Source organism: Suricata suricatta, chromosome 2, assembly GCF_006229205.1.
Source record: "Suricata suricatta isolate VVHF042 chromosome 2, meerkat_22Aug2017_6uvM2_HiC, whole genome shotgun sequence".
Classification (NCBI taxonomy): domain Eukaryota; kingdom Metazoa; phylum Chordata; class Mammalia; order Carnivora; family Herpestidae; genus Suricata; species Suricata suricatta.
The window spans coordinates 106041126-106060067 of NC_043701.1; the positions used below are offsets into that span (position 1 = coordinate 106041126).

Sequence of the window (18942 nt, forward strand, 5' to 3'; positions counted from 1 at the left end):
ACTGTCCCCAGGCTGTGGTATGCTGCCCGAGAGAGGGGCACTAAGAATTACCGGTAACTTTGAAATGCTATTTGTAAATGTTTGGAAACTTCAGGAAGGTCAGATAACCAAGTCCTCTCCCCTGGCAGACAGAATCCCACATTCTTTCTGTGTGGCTCGGGTGCCGGTGCATGTGAGGTGCTGGCTATCTGGTGTTTCCATATCATGCTTTTTCTCCTTTGTCTGTGGGTGCCAACTCCCACCTAGACTCTAACTTCGGCTCACAGCTACTCTCTGATGAACAGAATTGCAGAAGTGGGGGTTTAAGACTGTCCGAAGCCTTGCATGTTCTTTGGGTAGGGTCTTCATTTTCTGATCAAGAAGACTGAATGAAGCCTAATGCAAATAATCAGGTACTTCTGAGGATTATTGTCAAACATTCGGTGTTGGCCCAAAGTGTGGTATTATGGTAGTCAAGGGACTTGTCCAAAGGCCCATAGCCCAGCAGTTGAGCTGTGATTGTGACCAGAATCCCTGGGTTGACACCTTCGTCACTGGTGCATGTGCCATTTTGGATTCTCCACTTCCTGCTCTTAGCCCCTCTCCTGAGAAGACCTGTTTCATAGGAGTGATTTTATTCTGGAAAAGGTAGAAGGGAACCAGGCAAAGATACAAATGGGGGGTGGGGTGGCAAGTGGATATATAGATAAGCCGATAAATACTGTTTTATATCTGAAAAATGAGCGTAAAATGCAAAAGGATCTTCAGAGGTCAAAAACACATTGGCTGTGAACTGGTTTAGCTCAAGTATCCGGTGCCTTGGCTACCTATCTTCTGGTACCAGCTCTTCTCATTCAGTTACCTCGCCATGTGCTTGATAAATAAAGATAAGATAAATAAAACAAGCAGCCATCCCCTGAGAAACTCATCACCTAGTAAGAAGATACGGACGGACAAATGAATAAAAGCAGAATTCAGCACAGTAAGTACCATGCAAATATTTAGGCAGCAAAGACTACCGCAGCGGGACAGAAGAGACGTTCTTATCTTCTCCTGCAGGCAGTAAGACAGCACAGGGTGCGAAGAACATGCTAGAGAAAATCCTTCTACCTGCTGCCTGCGCTGCTCTGGACGGAGGTAAAGACAGCGCTCCTGCCCTTTGGGGCTGGGTCGCATCTAGGTCAGTGTTGGAAGAACAGGAAGTAAGTGGGCCAAGGGCCTGGGTTCTATAACCAACTTTGGGTGACGTCCGGGAACGAGGGCTGCATCACAGAGCAGACGGGGCATTTGAGGTTTCCACATGGAATAAGTTCTTTGCAAGGCAGTGAACCCAAGGCCCTCAGTCCTACTAAGGGAGCAGTAAGAGCCTGTTAGATTTGCAGAAGTTTCCTAACAGAGTTTCTCTCTGCTTGTTTACTGGAGCTGAACGCCCCTGGTGTCTGAATTAGCTTGCAAGGAGCCTTCACCTTCTCCCCGTGGCTCCCCACCCCCACCTCGGTACTTAGGACCAGAGGCACTGACCCTAATCACTTAGAGAAGATCCACCGGCAGGGCAGGGCCGGCTCGTTCAGAGGGAGGGGAAGGGCAAGCAGCCACCCTCGCCTTGGGCAGCAACTTGACTTTGCCACGCACCAGTCACTCCTGGGAAAGAGCCTTTTTGTGTCCCAAAGCCTAGACGTGCTGTGGGTGATGGGAGCCAAGCTACCAGAGATGGAGCAGGTGAGTGGGCGGGGAGAGGGAGAGGCTGCAGTCTCCCCCTGCCCCGTCCCCTGAGCGGACGGCCACATGTGGACCCAGCAGCAGCCGTCACTGTAGAAGGGCAGCACCAGCAAATGGCAGAAGTGACAGTCCTGGGTCATGGGAGAAGTGCCTACGAAAATTCCCACAGGCGTGGTGGCTGGAAGGGCCCTCAGAGCTGGGTGTGCTGCACTACCCCCAGGGACACACTGTTGGGGAGGGCGAGCCCCAGGCAGGGGGAGCCCCAGGCTGGGCTCGGGCACACCCCACTGCATGAACACTGGGCCACCAGACTCCTCAAGCCGTGCCCGTCCCACCGAACCAGGGGGCTGTGGCCTCCAGAGGCCCTTCCTCTCCATCTCCCCTCATGCCGCTCGCAGGAAAGAAACGATTTGTGTCCTACGAATCCCCCTCCACGGTTCCAGTATGAAAAGAGGTCAGAGAGGTGAAGTGACTTGTCCCAGGTCAAAGCTGACCGCTGATCCAGCATTGGGGTTTGGGATCCTTCTCCCAGTGCTCACTCCAGGAAATGGCACGGTCTCCCTGAGGAACGGTCCTGAGTCACAGCTCAAGCCTTCCCCTGCTCGTTGCCGCAGACATGGGCAAAGCATCCACGTTAACCCAGGTAATCGAAAATACGACCTATTATTCCCTCTGTTGCCGCGCCAGGCCCCAGAGGCCCTGAGTCTTTACCTTCGAAAGCCCGTGCAGCGTCCACGAGGTGGGACCAATCTAAACCCGTGGCCGTGTCCGGGAGGGGCATCAGGCCAGGATCTGCGCACTTGGACTTATCCGATAAGGACCCATCGGAGAACCAGAACTCATCTAAACAGGAACAAAACCAGAGCGTCAGTCGGATGGCAGTGCAGGGCATGGGCGGCCCCTCCAAGGGCCAGGGCGCTTCTTCCAAAGGACTTCCAGCCCCCAGAATGAAAGGAGACAGTGTGGTGCAGTTACCCAAAGACACAGACGGAAAAACGGGGGCCTGTGGAAAAGCCATGACCTACGGGCTCCCTTAGAGGTCGGCCAGCAACGCCCTGGGGTCGCAGGGGTTTTTGGAAGGATGGATTCTGGTGGTACGGTATCAGAATCTCACGGTTTTCTTCCAGGGCGGGCTTGCTTTCCTCAGGGACATCCATCTGAGTCTATCTGCAGGATCGATTCTTGCTTTCTTCAGAGGTTACTGCCCCCCCAACCCCCCATGATTGCTGCAAGCTTCTAATATAAACAAGGTCTGGCACAATCTCTCTCTAGCCTGATGGTTTAAAAAGCTTCCTGAAGAACCCAGTTACGTAAGCCAAGTACCGCAAGTTCAGGATGCCCCAAATATCAGTTGATTATAAAAATGCAGGATGATGAACCTTGTCTTCATTATTAACAGGCAGGGAAGAGAAAGGGCAGTCTCTTTCATGCTATGCACACAAACGGTGCCTAGGCTGCTCTGCTGACTTAATGAGGTGGCTTGATCCCTGGAAGAACCAGAACCCCTGCCATCCAGCATAGGTTTGCCATCCTTTGTACACATGGACCTTTTAGTTTCTTTTTCACCTGTCCTCACAGGACTTGAAGTGTTTATGTCATTGATAATACTAGTTAGAACTCACTACGCATATGAGGGCAATTTTTTTTCTTTCTTTTTTTTTTTTTTGAGAAAGACAGAGATAGCATGGGGGAGGGAGAGAGAGAGAGAGGGAGGGAGAGAGGGAGAGAGAGAATCCCAAGCAGACTCTGTGCTGTCAGTGTGGGAGCCTGATGTGGGGCTTGAACTCACAAACTGCGAGATCACGAGTTGAGCTGAAATCAAGAGTCAGGTGCTTAACTGACTGAGCCGCCCAGGCGCCCCTGAGGACAGATTTTTCAAAGGCTTCAACTGGACTTTCTCTGATATGTCTTTTGCGAACCTGCCCCAAACGTGGCATGCAGATGCTTGTGAACACATCTGCCTAATGAGACCAATCAAAATAATGACCACCTGGCTGTCTGAGCCCGCATTTAAATAAGGGGCATAATTAACCCAACGCACATGTAATTTCTGTTCCCACACCCTGTGGGGGAGCTGTGAACTGCTGGCATCTGGACAGAAAGAGCGCGCAGCGGTGTTTGACCTTGAAGGGCACTCACGGTCTTCTGTCCTTCTGACACCGTCACATGCCGCTTGCAGCCCACCTTCACCCGGTGCAGTGCGGCCAAGCAAACCCCTCTCTTTTCAGCACTGCCACGTTTAGCTTCAGAATATTTGAGCAAGCTGGTCCCAGCCCCCACTGTGAAGGGAGCCCGGTTGTGGAGGGCTCACAGCTCCCTCCTCTCCTGACCCAGTTCTCAGGAACCCAGGGAGGCAGACATGGGCAGAGGCTGGGCTGAAGCCCCTTGCAGACCTCAGGCCTTTTAGGGTTCAGGTTCAGCCCCCACGGGAGAAAGGTAAGGAAGCCCACAGATGTTCAATCACTCACAATCACTTTGTCTCTCCAACACGTTGGCTACTTTGCTTAAAGCAGGTTTTTCCAAAACTTAGTGTAGAGAAATTATTTGACTAGGCGGCAGTTACTTTTGTCACTGACTTGCATGTGACCAGAATTCTTCAGGAGTGAGGTTAAGAGTGTGGCAGCCCGGGAAGGGTGCACGAGGCAGGCTGGAACCTGTGTGCCCGGGGCACCCCCCTCACCCCCCGACCCTCTGCCTCTCCTTCCCTCCGGAGACAGGAAAATGTTCAAGTAAATGAACCTTTCTATAGAAAGTACACTCAGAGTCATGTTTTACTAAAAAATGCCAACTTGAGGATTTTCTTTGCCTTTATAGAGAAATAATCCTTCCCCTGAGCTTCCGGCCCTGTAAAGCCTAGAATCAGGCCCAGTGCGCACTGCGTGTGCAGTCTCCCTTCTCCCCTGCCAGCACCAGGCCAGGGCACCCTTGCTGGCTCTCACAGGAGCCAGGCGGAGAGGGAGGCAGAACGCAGACTGGTTGGGGCACCAGGAGAACATCCCTGCACCCCTCACCCCACTTGTCCCACCAGCAGCCATGAGCTCCAACACCCACAGAGTACTGACCATGGGCGGGGGGGCCCTGACAGTCTTGGGTCAAAGATGAATGCTTTGAGCCTTCCTGAGTGCTCCGATATTCCATGATACGCGGCCATCTGTCACGAAGCCAAGGCACAAATCTGAATCCTGGTGGCCAGGACACCAAGGCTGAGACTGAAGGAGGGAGGGAGGGTGGGGGCCAGCTATTCACACAGCGGGACAGGTCAACCGGCTCTGTGGGTCTGCTTGCTGCCCTGGACACAAGTCACACAGACCCATGTGCCAAGTGCGTGATGACTCCAGGATCTGGGAATGTCTTGGCGTGTAAGTTTCACAACCAGAGGCAAGCCTAGGGCGCGATAACTTCCTCCAACTTTTATGGAGACCGGGAGGCAAAAGGGGAGAAATGCAGTTTGTGATATTTCTTCATTACAAATGAATAATCTCCGTTCCCCAGTTGTGAATGAAACTTTTGGGTTTATTTGTTACTACAGGATTGGCAAAGATGATCCGTGCATTAGGAAGACCCCTTTTCCCCAGGATTTACTGGGAGCTTATCCATGTATCTATGATGTATTTCCTAAATGACTACTGTGTGCCTGGTGGGGGACCACGGGGGGAGGCAATAAACAAATAAACAAGGAAATAATACAAGTAGTGATGAGTCTTTCCAGGAAAACACAACACGGTGATGGGACCAAGCACGGGCAGGCATGTGCCCGCCGAAGGTAGCACTAGCTGTGACACCGGTGACAAGGAGCCGTTTGACGGAGAGCACAGTTCTGGCAGAAAAGCTCTATGGATTTAAGTCAAAATCCATCAGTTTTCAGTATGCAGGAAGGTCCTAGTGTCACCGACAGTCACCTTAAGCGGAGTAAGAGCGCCTACATTCTCTGAGTTATCAAAATGAAAAGCACCTCAATTTCTTTTCAATTGCTTAGAAAATCATAGAATTGGCAAAACACAAATTCTATTTATTTTTTTTCGTCTGAGACTCCAACTCACCAAAAATCCTTTATAATATAAATGTCCTTCCGGGATGTTGGGTGACCACGCACTGCCATCACCCAGATGGTGCTTCCCCAGCATCTCCTACGGTCCCGGCACCAGCAGGTACTGTCTGCCCAGGGAGACACAGGTCCTGCCCTGGAGCAGCCCAGTCAGCAAGCAGATGAAGCTGGGGCAGGGCTGGTGGGGGTTTGGGGCAGGTGCGCACCACCGCGGCTGAAGCTGGATCATTTCCTGAGCTTTACAGAAGCGGAAGAAAAGGCACCCCTTGTCTTAGGTATGGAAGCCTGTTATTGTGGAAGCTCGTGTTATGTCAGGAGCGTGCCCTGCTCTCTCGGCCCATTCACAAGAGAAAGTGGCTTGTGGAGTCTGAAAGGTGGCTGATGTCTGGCACGGGTGCCTGGCCCCTGCTCTCTGGCTTAGAAACCAATGTTGAGGCTTCCTGTTTGTATATCCACAACCGGAAGGCACACTGACTGTAGCAAGTCTGACTTTATTTGTTGTTATCAATGCTGAGGAACAGCTGAGGTTTGGCAATTCCTCTAAAAACCAATGGATGTTTATTACAGGGGAGGTTGGGAAGCTTTGAAAAAGAGAAAGAAGTGCCCTAGTGGATCAGCCAGCCCCTGCCTCCAATGGCCCATGAGCACCTTCCTCAATGCCAACTTGGCCACCTCCTGCCTGTTAGCGGCTCTAACCACCTGCACCCCCCCACACTGGGTCTATGCCTGGGTCTACAGCATTGTGCATGAGTACTGAATTACAGGGAAAATACTCATTTGATTTATTCTAAACTCTCCCTGCTCTTTAAGCTTCAAGGGGCATCTTTTGGGAGGTGCGAGGTCAAAACAACAGGATTTGGGAACATGCATAAGTTAATACTCTGTTCTTATCTTTTGAAACTTAAGAGCCCTTGTGAGTCTATGCTCACGGGAAGATTTCTCCCATTCCTTGGAGGGCTTTCATCTCCATAAAAAAAAGTCAAAAAAACCAAAAAACCAAAAACAGGGATTCTCACAAAAGACCCCAAATAGCCAAAGCAATCTTGAAAAAGAAAAACCAAGCTGGGGGCATTGCAATTCCAGACTTCAAGTTATATCATAAGGCTGTACTAATCAAAACAGTATGGTGCTCACACACACGCACACACACATCAATGGAACAGAATAGAAAGCCCAGAAATAAATGTACAACTATAGGGTCAATAAAGCTTTGACAAAGGAGGCAAAAGTATGTAATGGGGAAAAATCTCTTCAACAAATGGTGCTGAGGAAACTGGCAGTGGCATGTTGAAGAATGAAACAGGACACTTTCTTCACCACACACAAAAATAAACTCAAAATGGATTAAGGACCTAAATGTGAGACTTGAAACCATGAAAATCCTAGAAGAGAGCATAGGCAGCCATTTCTCTGACATTAGCCATAACAACATTTTTCTACACAGGTCTCCTGAGATAAATCCTCGGACCATGCTAGCACAAAAACCTTCTGCGTGGCAAGGGAAACTATCGATAAAACAAAAAGATAACCTGCTCAATGGGAGAAGCTGTCTGCAAATAATGTATCTGATAAAGGATGAGTATCCAAAATAGGTGGAGGCCTTACACAACACCAAAGAAAACCAAATAATCCAACTAAAAACTGGGCAGAAGACATGAACAGACATTTCTCCGAAGACCCAGAGACGGCCAGAGGATATGTGAAAAGAAGCTCAACATCCCTGGTCATCAGGGAAATGCAAATCAAGACCACGATGAGATATGACCTCACACCTGTCAGAACGGCTCAAATCAATTACACAAGGAACAAGTGTTGGTGAGGATGTGGAGAAAAAGGAACCATCCTGAACTGTTGGTGAGAATGCAAACTGGAACAGCCACTGTGGAAAACAGTGTGAAGGTGCCCCTCAAAATTAGAGACAGGGTCTCCATATGATCCGATATTTACCTGAAGAATACAAAAACATGAATTCTGACACTTACAGCAGCATTGTTTACAATAGCCAAGGCATGGAAGCAACCCAAGTGTCCAGTGATTGATGAGTGGATAAAAAGATGTATAGGAGCACCTGGGTGGCTTAGTCGGTTGAGTGTCCAATTTTTTATTTTGGCTCAGGTCATGATCCAAAGGTCATGGGATCGAGCTCCCAAGCTCCATGCTGAGCATGCAGACTGATTAAGACTCTCTCTCTCTCTGTCCCCCTGCATGTCTCCCCTGTTCACAGTCTCTCTCTAAAAAAAAAAAAGAAGAAGAAGAAAACAAAGATGTGGAATGTGTACAGACACACACACACTGGAATATTATTTGGCCGTAAAGAAGAATGAAATCCTGCCATTTGCAACAACACAGATGGATCTAAAGAGTATTATGCTAGACAAAACAGGTCAGTCGGAGAAAGACAAATACCATATGAATTTGCTCATATGTGGAATTTAAGAAACAAGACAAACTAAGGGGAAAAAAAAGAGACAAACCAAAAAAACAGATTCTTAACTATGGAGAACAAACAGGTGGTCACCAGAGGGAGGCAGGTGGGGGAGGATGGGTGAAATCAGTAAGGAGATTAAGAGTACACTACTTAGCGTGTGCGCACTGAGTCGTATAGAGAATTGCCAAGTCACTATAGTGTACTCCTGAAGCTAACACAGCGCTGTGCGTTGATACTGGAAATTGAGATACGAGGAAAAAGAAAAAAAAATGTAAAAAAGGAAAACTAAGGGGAGCAGTAGCAGTTTTAGGAGGGGAACATGAAGAATATAAGCTTTCTTCCGAGGCAATGGTATTTAGATAATAAAAGGCTTCATATTATCTTCTGGAGCCTCTCTTCCCATTTCAAATATGGTTTAATCTTGAAAAAGTCTGATTTTCTTAAAAAAATTTAATGCTAATTATTTTGAGAGACAGAGAGAGACAGAGCATGAGCAGGGGAGGGTCAGAGAGGGGGAGACACAGAATGGGAAGCAGGCTCCAGGCTCTGAGCTGTCAGCACAGAGCCCGACGCAGGGCTCGAACCCACAAACGTGAGATCATGACCTGAGCCGAAGTCAGTTCCTTAACTGACTGAGCCACCCAAGAGCCCCTTGAAGATTGATTTTTTTAAATCAGCTGATGGGCAGTTCTAGTCAGTATATATTCTCTTATGACATTTTGCAGATAGGAGATTATTGGTTATGTCTTGTTATTTCCTGTCTTGATTTGTTTTAACACTGCTCTTATAGCCTTCTTTGTAACAAAGTATTTAAAATGGCAAAATTTTTATAATAAACATTTACCAAGAAAAAAAATTAAAACACAAATTTAAAAAAATCAGGAATTCTCATTAAACATGCTGTGAACCTGCCAGTGCTTGGGACTACACTGAATAAAGCCAAGTACCCACCTGGTCAAGGAGGAAATAGATACTGGGAACATTTATCAATATCATTGGGTATTTGGCCTGTGAATGGCGCGTCCAAATGGCCACTCCCGATTTTCTCTTTCTTATTTATTTATTAAAAATTTTTTTGATGTTTATTTATTTTTGAGAGAGAGAGACAGACAGACAGAGCATGAGCAGGGGAGGGGCAGAGAGAGAGGGAGACACAGAATCTGAAACAGGCTCCAGGCTCTGAGCTGTCAGCACAGAGCCCAATGTGGGGCTCGAACCCATGAATTGTGAGATTATGATCTGAGCCGAAGTTGGACACTTAACTGACTGAGCCACTCTCCCCATTTTTTCTATGTGGGCCACCAAAGAAATTTTGTTCTGGAATCTAATAATAATGAAAACTAAGACCCCTAAATGCAAACGCAGAAACATTTTCAGAAATATTTTCAATTGCTTCATCAGGCCCTATTTTTACACCTCCAAATTGAAGACCTAATGATACAGCACATTTCAGGGACTTCACAGGAAATCTATCTGAATCACAACATGAATCACATCCAAAATGTGTTTGTGAAAGACTGGTCTCACAAGGTTCAATTAAGATCTTGATCTCTAGAGAAGAAAGAGTCTGAGACAGGTTCAAATGTGGGACATTTACTAGCTAAAAATATCTGAACGAGAAGCCTGTGACTATAAGAATAATTACCTGTGGAAAAGCTCCTGCAATATGTACCGTGAAGAGATGAGCTTGCTGACCCTTTCTCTGCACTTTCTCCAAATTAGGAACCAGTCTCTATTAGTGACTGGTTCTCTCTTTGAGGGTCCTGAGGTGGGAACGCTGGAGTTTTTAAGCTAAACGGAAGCACACGCATGCCGACCTCTTTCCAAGCAGCTGCTAGATGTTCGATGGAACTGACCTCCCCAGCCCCCCAAGCTTTCACATGAAGCCAAGTCTCTGGGACTAAGAGAAACAAGTGGACAACCTCCACGAGTCCTCATCTCTCGCGCGCACTTCTGTTGCTCCAGTTCTGAACTACTCTCACCGAATGGGCTCTTCTTCCAGACGCTCTGCCGAGGGACCAGAGACCCCAGAAAGGGAAGGGTGAGAACAATCTGGAGGAGACTCAAAAGTAATGACCGCACAGGTGAAGTGCAGGCATCAGACATATCAGCACAAATTACTTCCAGCTCCCTTTTATCCACGCTGTGTCATTTTGCTCATGGAACCGTGCGAACCTTTTCTGAGTAGTTTCTACAGGAAACTGCAGTCACATTGCCAAATAAGGTTTCAGTAGAGAAGAGCCAATGGCAAGGACCACGCTCACTGCTTTGTCTAGAGAAACGAACAGTAAAGATGGGTAAGGCGGGTTTGAACTTGAATCATGAGCAAATAATATACCCTGCCCGTGTCCTACTTGTGTAACTACTAAACAAGGATGGAGTTCTTCAGTAGATAAATAAACTGTGGTACATCCAGACAATGGAATATTATTCGGTGCTAGAGAGAAAGAAAACTATTAAGCCATGAGAAGACGTGGAGGAAAGAGCCAGTCTGAAAAAGCTGCATCGTGTATGATTCTGAGTATATGACATTTTGGAAAGGGCAAAACAAGGATCAGTAGTTGGCAGGGGTGTGGCGGAGAGAGGGATGATCAGGCAGCACACAGGATTTTAGGGCAGTGAAAATATCCTGTATGTTACGACAGCGGTGGATACAGGTCATCTGACTCTGTCCAGACCCACGGTGGGTAGAGCATCAAGACTGAATCCTAATGTAAACTAAACACTGGACTCTGGTTGATGACAGCGTGTTAGTGCAGGTTCGCGGGTCCTAGCCTGGGTGGGGGATGTTGATGCGAGGGAGGCTGTGCATGTGTGGGGGCAGGGCTATCTGGGAACTCCCTGTGCCTTCTGCTACATTTTGCTGTGAACCTAAAACTACTCTTAAGGAAAAAACTAATTAAAAAACAGTAAAATAAAAAGGGGCACCTGCGTGGCACAGTTGGTTAAGTGTCCGACCTAAGCTCAGGTCACTATCTCACGGTTGGTGGGTTTGAGCCCCGCTGTGGGCTCTGTGCTGACAGCTCAGAGCCTGGAGCCTCCTTTGAATTCTGTGTCTCCCCTTCTCTCTGCCCCTCCCCCACTCATGCTCTGTTTCTGTTTCTCAATAATAAGCAAATGTTAGAAAAAACCAAAACCATTAACTAAAAAAAAAAGAAAAAAGTAGAAAAAAGAAGAAAAAAGGACACATCTGTCACAATGAAAGCAGTGAAGGGTAGACTATAAGAATTACATCAACGCACAGGCTGCAAATTTCATGACCACACATCAAGCACCTTAAATGAAAGAAATAACATTTGCAAGAAAATAGTTTTACTGATTTTGCGCATGCTTTCAAGAAGACATTAAAGTTACCTATTTACAAAAAAGGAAAAACATTTAGAGAAATATTAGGTTATTAGAATATGTCTGACCTTTCCTATGGTTATCAAGAAGTTTAAAGGTTTCTTCAATTTAGGCAAATGGGCTGGTTATAATAGGCAGGATATTATGTTACTTAAAGAAATAGATTAAGGATTTTATGAGACAAGGTTCATTTCCAATTATGTTGTACATTAGAAGCAGCATTATTAGAAATTTTATTTCATTTAGCCTGAGATTTCTACACATATTATGAAGTTCAAATTGGTTCTAAATATAATGCTTTTTATGAAAGAAGAAAAAAAAACCCCTGATAATGAATGTATTTCTGATTAAATCCTTAATCTTCCTGTACACTGGAAATTAAACTATGAACAAAAAAAGGGAATAAAGACAGAGTAAAAAAAATTACCACCCTTAAACACTGACACTACATAAAAGTCAAAGATTTCAGGATCTGAAAGAAGATAATGTAGAAATTACCCAGTCAGTCTGTGACCCGGAAGCTGGAGTAAGCCTGACACACAGCGCAGGAGTGATGAGCACTGGGTCATGCCGCCGCCCGTGGGGAAAGCCAGGTTCAAGACCCCCAGGTCCTGATGCCCACCACCACCTTGTCCATCACCCTGTACTGAACGTCAGGGACAGGGAAACAGAAGGCTGGAAAACCAAACTTTCCTCCTTGCTTTTCCCCAATGGGAATTCTACCTCTTGTGCCACCTTTTCCTTATAAAATTGGGTCTTAGATATTACTTTTTTCTTTATGGCTGATATACATACAGATCTTATAGGTACATATATCTTTTATTAATATATATAGTCATGACTTGATACAATGTTTGATATGGGTTTTTCAATATTCTTCAAAATTTGCACAGTACTGCTTAACTTTTAAAAAGTGGCCACTCTGATGCTTTTACCATATGCAACACTATTTAAAAAAAATGAAAGAAAAGCAGACACACCAAATAATATATATTTTAAAAAAGAAACCTACCCCCCCCAACCTCTGTGGGACGCAACCCGCAGTGTAGCCCCCACACACTTACTTCTCAGGCTCCCCATGCTGGGCGCGGGGTGGGTACGGGGGGGCAGCGTGCTGTGGTAGGGCGGGGTGGTGCTGAACAGGATGTCGTTGGGCAGGGCTTGGTCAAGTACTGAGCTTCGCGAACTGCCGAAGGAAGACCCCCTCCGATTGCTGCAGATGCTCTCATCAGAGAGGGTGCGGTAGAGCGAGCGTCTTGGAGACAGGTTCCCATAGAACGAAAACTGGGGGGAGGGGGGGAGGCAGACATGAAAGAGCTGAGAGCATGGAATTTATCTGAGGCAATCCGGCAGTACAAGCACCACCGGGCTAGCATCCCTGAGCTCTCCCTAGGCAGGCAGGCAGGCAGGCACAGAGCATCAGGTCCGGAATGCTAAGCCAGGCATGTGGGTCATCCAGGCAAACATGCCAGGGCTCCCGTGAAGTTACTGGATTTGAATGTTTTCCTCCTTTGACATTCTGTGAAATATTATCATGAATTAGACAAGTGCAGCTTTATTAATTCTGAAATGTTAAATGGAACCTCCATGACCTTATAGCATTGCCGAGTCCTGGAAATATAGAAGGTTGCCATTTCGGGCACAGTCACTCAGAAGCACGTGTAGCGCAGGCTTGATTTTAATTTGAAATGACTACGTTTTAATATCAGGCAATTTCTGTCTCCATCCACTGCATGGGAGGTTCAATCCCATCCAAATAGTAATAATAAAACCAATTTTGAACACTTGAGGCTTTCTAGGCCACAAAAACAGGCTCAAGAAAAAACGGTATCAGTCCAGGAAAATCTTGTCTACTTCAAAGTGATCACCCACAGGAGTCTATCATAATTGCTGAAAATGGAGCTACAGTAATTGATCCTTACCGGATTTAAGGGAACCACGGAAATTATGGTGTTGACTCACAGCGTAGAGAAAATTCTTACTCAAGAAGCAGTAGTCAAATACTCAAAAAAAATGAAATCAAATCTGACTTTCCAACTTCTGCACACCGAACCACATTCCTTTTATATAAACAATAGTAAAAGCCAGAATGTTTGCATCAGACAAATACAGAAATAGCTGTTTACATTTGTGAGTGCAGTGGGAGAGCTAAAAATATTTCTATTGTATGTGTTCCTTCCATTCTGTCTGGTCTGTCCAACTGATGAATGGTAACTGAAGTGTGTGCTGACTGCGAAGCTAAATTTATACCATGAAAAGAAGGTGATTTGTCTTGCGGGGGGAACCCCCGACAAGGAGTTCATTTCTATGAAAAGAAAAGCTATTTGCCCCTTTTTACAACAGTCCGCACCCAAGCTTATACAGTACCGAATATATGATTTGATACAAGTTTAGAAGAAAAAAAAAGGCTCATTATGATTGAGCTCTTCTGGGACTCCCTCTTCACACACACCAACAGGCTCTTCAGAACATGATTACAGGCGCATTAGATTAAAGCGGCTTTGAGGTAGTATCTAATTAGAGTGTTATTCTAAGAACACAATTAGGTTAATTGCAGTATTGTTTTATTATAGAGAAGACAGAAGCACACAGACTTGGTGTTTACCCTGATCACAGTCAACATGGCAATATATATATATATCATGTATATATATATATGTTTTTTTCCTCTTCTTCTTTCCATTTGGACAAGAGAGAGAGCACTAGATCAGAAGGGAGAAGATCCAGCCTCCATTCCGGACTCTGACACCAAACATTTCTATGAACTTCTCATTTCCCCAAATAGGGACCCAGGAACTTGCAAAAAAAGAGGAGACTGAGCTCAACTACCAGGAAGTTCCTTTGAATACTTTCCATGGCTTAACAAAGTGGTTTAAGAGACTTAATAATAGCGAAGCTACACCTTGTAACGCTAAGTAATCTAACATTAGCTGGGGACTGCTACGTGATGAATGGAGGCGTGTCACGGAATGTGAGGCTGGCTAGGAAGACTGACACATGACCTTCCCTCGGAACCAATGCATAGTTTTATACGGTGTGGTACACACTTCTCCATATTTTCAGGGTGGCTTGGAGCAAAGGGTAGATTTCTGTAGCAAGTCAGGTGGTATGGACTTGGTAGCTACTGTCTCTGGTCACCCAGAATATGATGGTACCTAGAGGCCTTGTCTGTGTTACTTCTTATCCCTGGCACAACTCTGTGGTGTGTGATCCATTGTCTCCTTTTTTCACAGGACAACGCTGGGCCAAGAGGTCAAGTCACCTGCATGGAGTCCTGCAGCTGACTGTCACTGGAGCTAGGATTTCTGGCCAGGCCGGCTTGCCTCTTGTCCTCTTCATCCATGCTAGAAAGCTGCCCTTCCTAACCTCCCCCAAGCTTGCCCTGCTAATGGACAGAAAAAAACCCCTGAAAATGGTCAGCTGTGCACAGAGTATCAGGGAGAATCATGATAGAGAATGCATGAGGCGGATTCTGGAAACTTATGAGACTCTTTAGACTTTTGTTCAGTATTTCTGGTAACTTCAAAGCCTCATGAAAGTCACTAACCTTCCTTCTCCCCTCCTCCACTAAGGGACTGTCGGGAAGCATCAGTTTCAGGAAATCTTCTTTGGACAGAACGTGTTGAGTTTCTGTGACAGCGCCCCCCACCACGGTCTGGTGCTGGGCTGCCGCGGACAAGATCTCCATGTCACCATACAGCCTGTCGAAACAAAGCAGAGGGGAAATGAAGAAAGACGGGTCAGCCCATTTGTAAAACGCCTGTAGCCTGAAGGATTAAAATCCGCTATTTCGACCACTACACACTCATAGGCATGATTCTTAATGATTAAGTCAGGTCATTGCCGCATTTGCCCCAGACCCCCCCCCATGTCATTTTACATCTGTGAAATGAGCTCAACTAGAAAGGTAGATTTCTGAATAATTCAGAATCAAATCAGATCCCTGAAGCCCTGGATGGGGAAAAATACAGCCCGTTTTTTTTTTTTTAAAGGCCGTGCTTTTCTTTTCCCAATCTGTCAGAAAACACATTTTCAATAATTCATCAGAGATTATCATACGTCCTCTGCAGGAACGCCTCCTTGTGTTTCTCAGAAACTCGAGAGAGCCTTCCTCTCGCGGGTAGAGAACCACGATCGACCCCTCTCACCCGAGCGACACGGAGAGAGGCACCCGGGGGAGCCTGAAATTCAAGAGTAATCGATTCAGGCGTGTGCCAAGCATGTTTCATTATCGGCAATTCCGCAAAGCCGTTTGGATAAATAAAGCAGCTGTCTCCCTTCATTACCAGTATACAAAAATGTATTTATGAACAACAAAAGACCGTCTAGTGGAATTACTGTTTTCAGCTCTTTTCCAGGGAGAAAACCAGGGACTCATTTTTTTAAAGGAAATCCAATCTGAGGAGCCAAATCTTCCTGAGCACACACTGAGTCATCAGTGGCTGTACCGTCAGCAGAGGTGAATGGTCCTTGCCTCAGGACCTGAAACGAAACGGTCTAGGAATCCATGGCCCAGAGCAACAGAGGATGACCTGTATGTTATTGTCATGTGTCACTGAGGTGACTCTATTTCAAAAGCAAGGCCATCTTGTCACAGCCTGACAGCTCACGGGAAATTACCAGAGGAAGGAACTCACACAGCCATGCTCGAAATGGACAATGATTATCTGGAAGACTCTCTGGCTTTTGCCTTGGTTCTGAGGTAGGTCAGGTTCAATCAATGAGGGTCTACCATATGATTTTAATGTTTACTTATTTTTTAAGATAGAGACAGCGTGAGCAGGGGAGGGGTAGAGAGAGGGAAGCACAGAATCCGAAGCAGGCTTCAGGCTCTGAGCTGTCAGCACAGAGCCTGACGCGGGGCTCGAACTCACGAAACGTGAGATCATGACCTGAGATGAAGCTGGATGCTTAACTGACTGAGCCACCCAGGTGCCCTGTAACAATCCGATTTTAAAGAGATAACTAGAAACTTCAGTTCTACGTTTGGTATACAATGAGACGCTGATATTCTCTAATCCTCTGTGGCATTAACACACTGGATTTGGCCAATCTGTTTCAAAGCACCTTTCCGTGATCTGATGGCACGCTCTTTCTGCAGTATTCTAGATTCATCACTTCCACATTAATAGGGTTTCCTTGTTTTGGGAGCACTTGACTTAGCTGGACAAGTCCTGGGGTGCCTGCCGCCCCGACAGGATGGGTACGGCGCACCACACGGAGATCTGGGTCCGAATCCCAGCATGAGCCTCGTGGGATGAGGGCGAGCAGAGCTTTGTCACCCACGTGCCCAGACCTCCTCCTCACAGTGCTTCTGATACGGCCTTGTTTTACTGAGAGGCAGTGGTGTCTGACCCATGTATTCAAATACATAAACTCTGGGGGGCTCTGGAGAGAAAAATGTCCAAATGGAACCCGTCATCGTTCCCTGACTCTGGCAGTGAGACCTCAAACAGTGTTTTCACACAGAACTTAGAAGGTTCTGGTTGAATTTCTGTGAAGTGCTCAGGAGACGTATTAAGTAAGCAGAAATACCAACATTATCATTAGAAATCTGCATTTATGGGGGCACCGGGCTGGCTCCGTCAGTAGAGCATGTGATTCTTGATCTTAGGGTCGTGACTTCAAACCCCATGTTGGGTATGGAGGCTACTTAAAAAAAAAAAAAGAAAAAGAAAAAGAAACTTGCATGTATGTATGGTCAAAAAGTGTGGTTATCACTATTAAATTCCTTTCTCAAGAACTCATTTGCAATTACTGACATGATTTTATTTTTTATAAAGAGATTCCATGTTCGATTTCAGCACGAAAATGATTTTTAATTTAGAAAGCAGTATCAAGCTATCCATGTTTAAATAGTGGGATCATTTTTTAAGGGAAAAAAGTGGTGCCAGTTCATCAACCAAGTAGGAGATGTAATACAACTCGGTGCAAATCAACGCAGCCCCTGTGCGCCTCCACATGTGATGATGCAGGTGATTTAGTGCACGGGAGTTTCTTTATTGTTAAGGCTGTCCTTATATTTAAAAAAAAAATTCTTATGTATTCATTTGGAGAGAAAGAGAGAGAGAGAAAGAGCGAAAGCATTTGAGTGAGACGAATGGGGGAAGGGCACAGAGAGAGGGAGAGAGAGAGAATCCCTAGCAGGCTGCGTGCTGTCGGCACAGAGCCTGACACATGGCTTGAACTCACGAACCATGAGATCATGACCTGAGCTGAAATCCAGTTGGATGCTTAACTGACTAAGCCACCCAGGCTCCCCATGGCTGTCCTTTTAAAAATAAGGAAACAGGCCGCCTGGGTGTCTCTGTTGGTTAAGCATCTGACTCTGGCTCAGGTCATGGTCTCCGTTTGTGAGTTCGAGCCCTGCTTGCGTCGGGCTCTGTGCTGATGGCCTGGAGCCTGGAGCCTGCTTCGGATCTTGTGTCTCCCTCTGTTTCTGCCCCTCTCCCACTCATGCTCTGTCTCTCTCTCAAAAACAAAAACATTTAAAAAGTTAAAAAAATACAAATAAGCAAACAAGGAAATAGCTCTGACCACCCTGGTTTTGCATTCTTGATGTGTGATTTCTTTACTTGTCTCTTCAGAGACAGCAGAGTTTCCACAGGTGTTATAAAATGGATCATCAGCATCTTTCTTCTCTTTCCAAAGAGCCACCTCACATCCCTCCCTCCCTTGCCCTCATGAAACCTAACAACTGAAAGGGAAATCAGAGTCATGTTAAAATTAGGTAGGATTCTTTCTCTTTGATGATGTCACACAACAAATTTAAGAAACAGACTCAGGGACGCTGGGGGAATTCAAAGTGTCCTTGAACTTGTTTATTTACAGACTCTATATTCACACCATCAATAGCACGTTACCTTGACTTTTCTATTGTAGGCAGTTTTTTGGATAGAAGAATAAAGAACAGGGATTTCTTTTAAATGCAAAACTCAAGGAAAGAGAAGCCTTTTAAAAGAAACATACATGCCAACATTTAAGAAGATTTACAAAGATGTTTCTAGCTTATTCCTTCTTAGAAGATGTATTTCTGTAGAGGGGGGAGGATACGTCCGCTTAGTGCATCTCCCAAATGCGTGTAAGGCATCCCCCAGGGAAGAGCCGCCAGCCACCTTACCCCTGACACTCAGTCACTTCGGGGTCCTCAGGCGGCGGGCTGCCCTCCGACTTCTTCCAGCCGATGACGTACTTGCTCACTGCCCCTTGCCTGTGGTAGGGCTTGGACACGGACCCGGGTACCTGTTGGGCACTGCTGTGAGACACGATGTAGACCTTGGATGTATCCAGAGACCCGCTATTTTTGGAACAGTGAGCGGAAGGGCTTCCTGAATGGTGTGACCCGCTGGGGAGAAGAGCAGACAAAAGTTGTGATACAACCAGAGTCCGGCAGTGCTGGCGCGCTGCCAGACTCCAAGCACACCCC

The 18942-nt window shown here is 46.3% G+C and overlaps 1 protein-coding gene across 3 annotated transcripts in view; it reads right to left on the bottom strand.

The window, feature by feature from the left end:
* The window catches only part of SIPA1L2 (signal induced proliferation associated 1 like 2), a 172352-nt gene that overhangs the window by 13501 nt on the left and 139909 nt on the right, over positions 1–18942 (bottom strand). For all 3 annotated transcript variants that reach the window (XM_029931338.1, XM_029931333.1, XM_029931330.1), the window contains 4 exons: positions 18637–18861; positions 15064–15217; positions 12581–12800; positions 2410–2541 (listed from right to left, as the gene is read on the bottom strand). In XM_029931338.1, coding sequence (XP_029787198.1) covers positions 2410–2541; positions 12581–12800; positions 15064–15217; positions 18637–18861 — 731 coding nt within the window. The remainder of the gene's footprint in view (positions 1–2409; positions 2542–12580; positions 12801–15063; positions 15218–18636; positions 18862–18942) is intronic.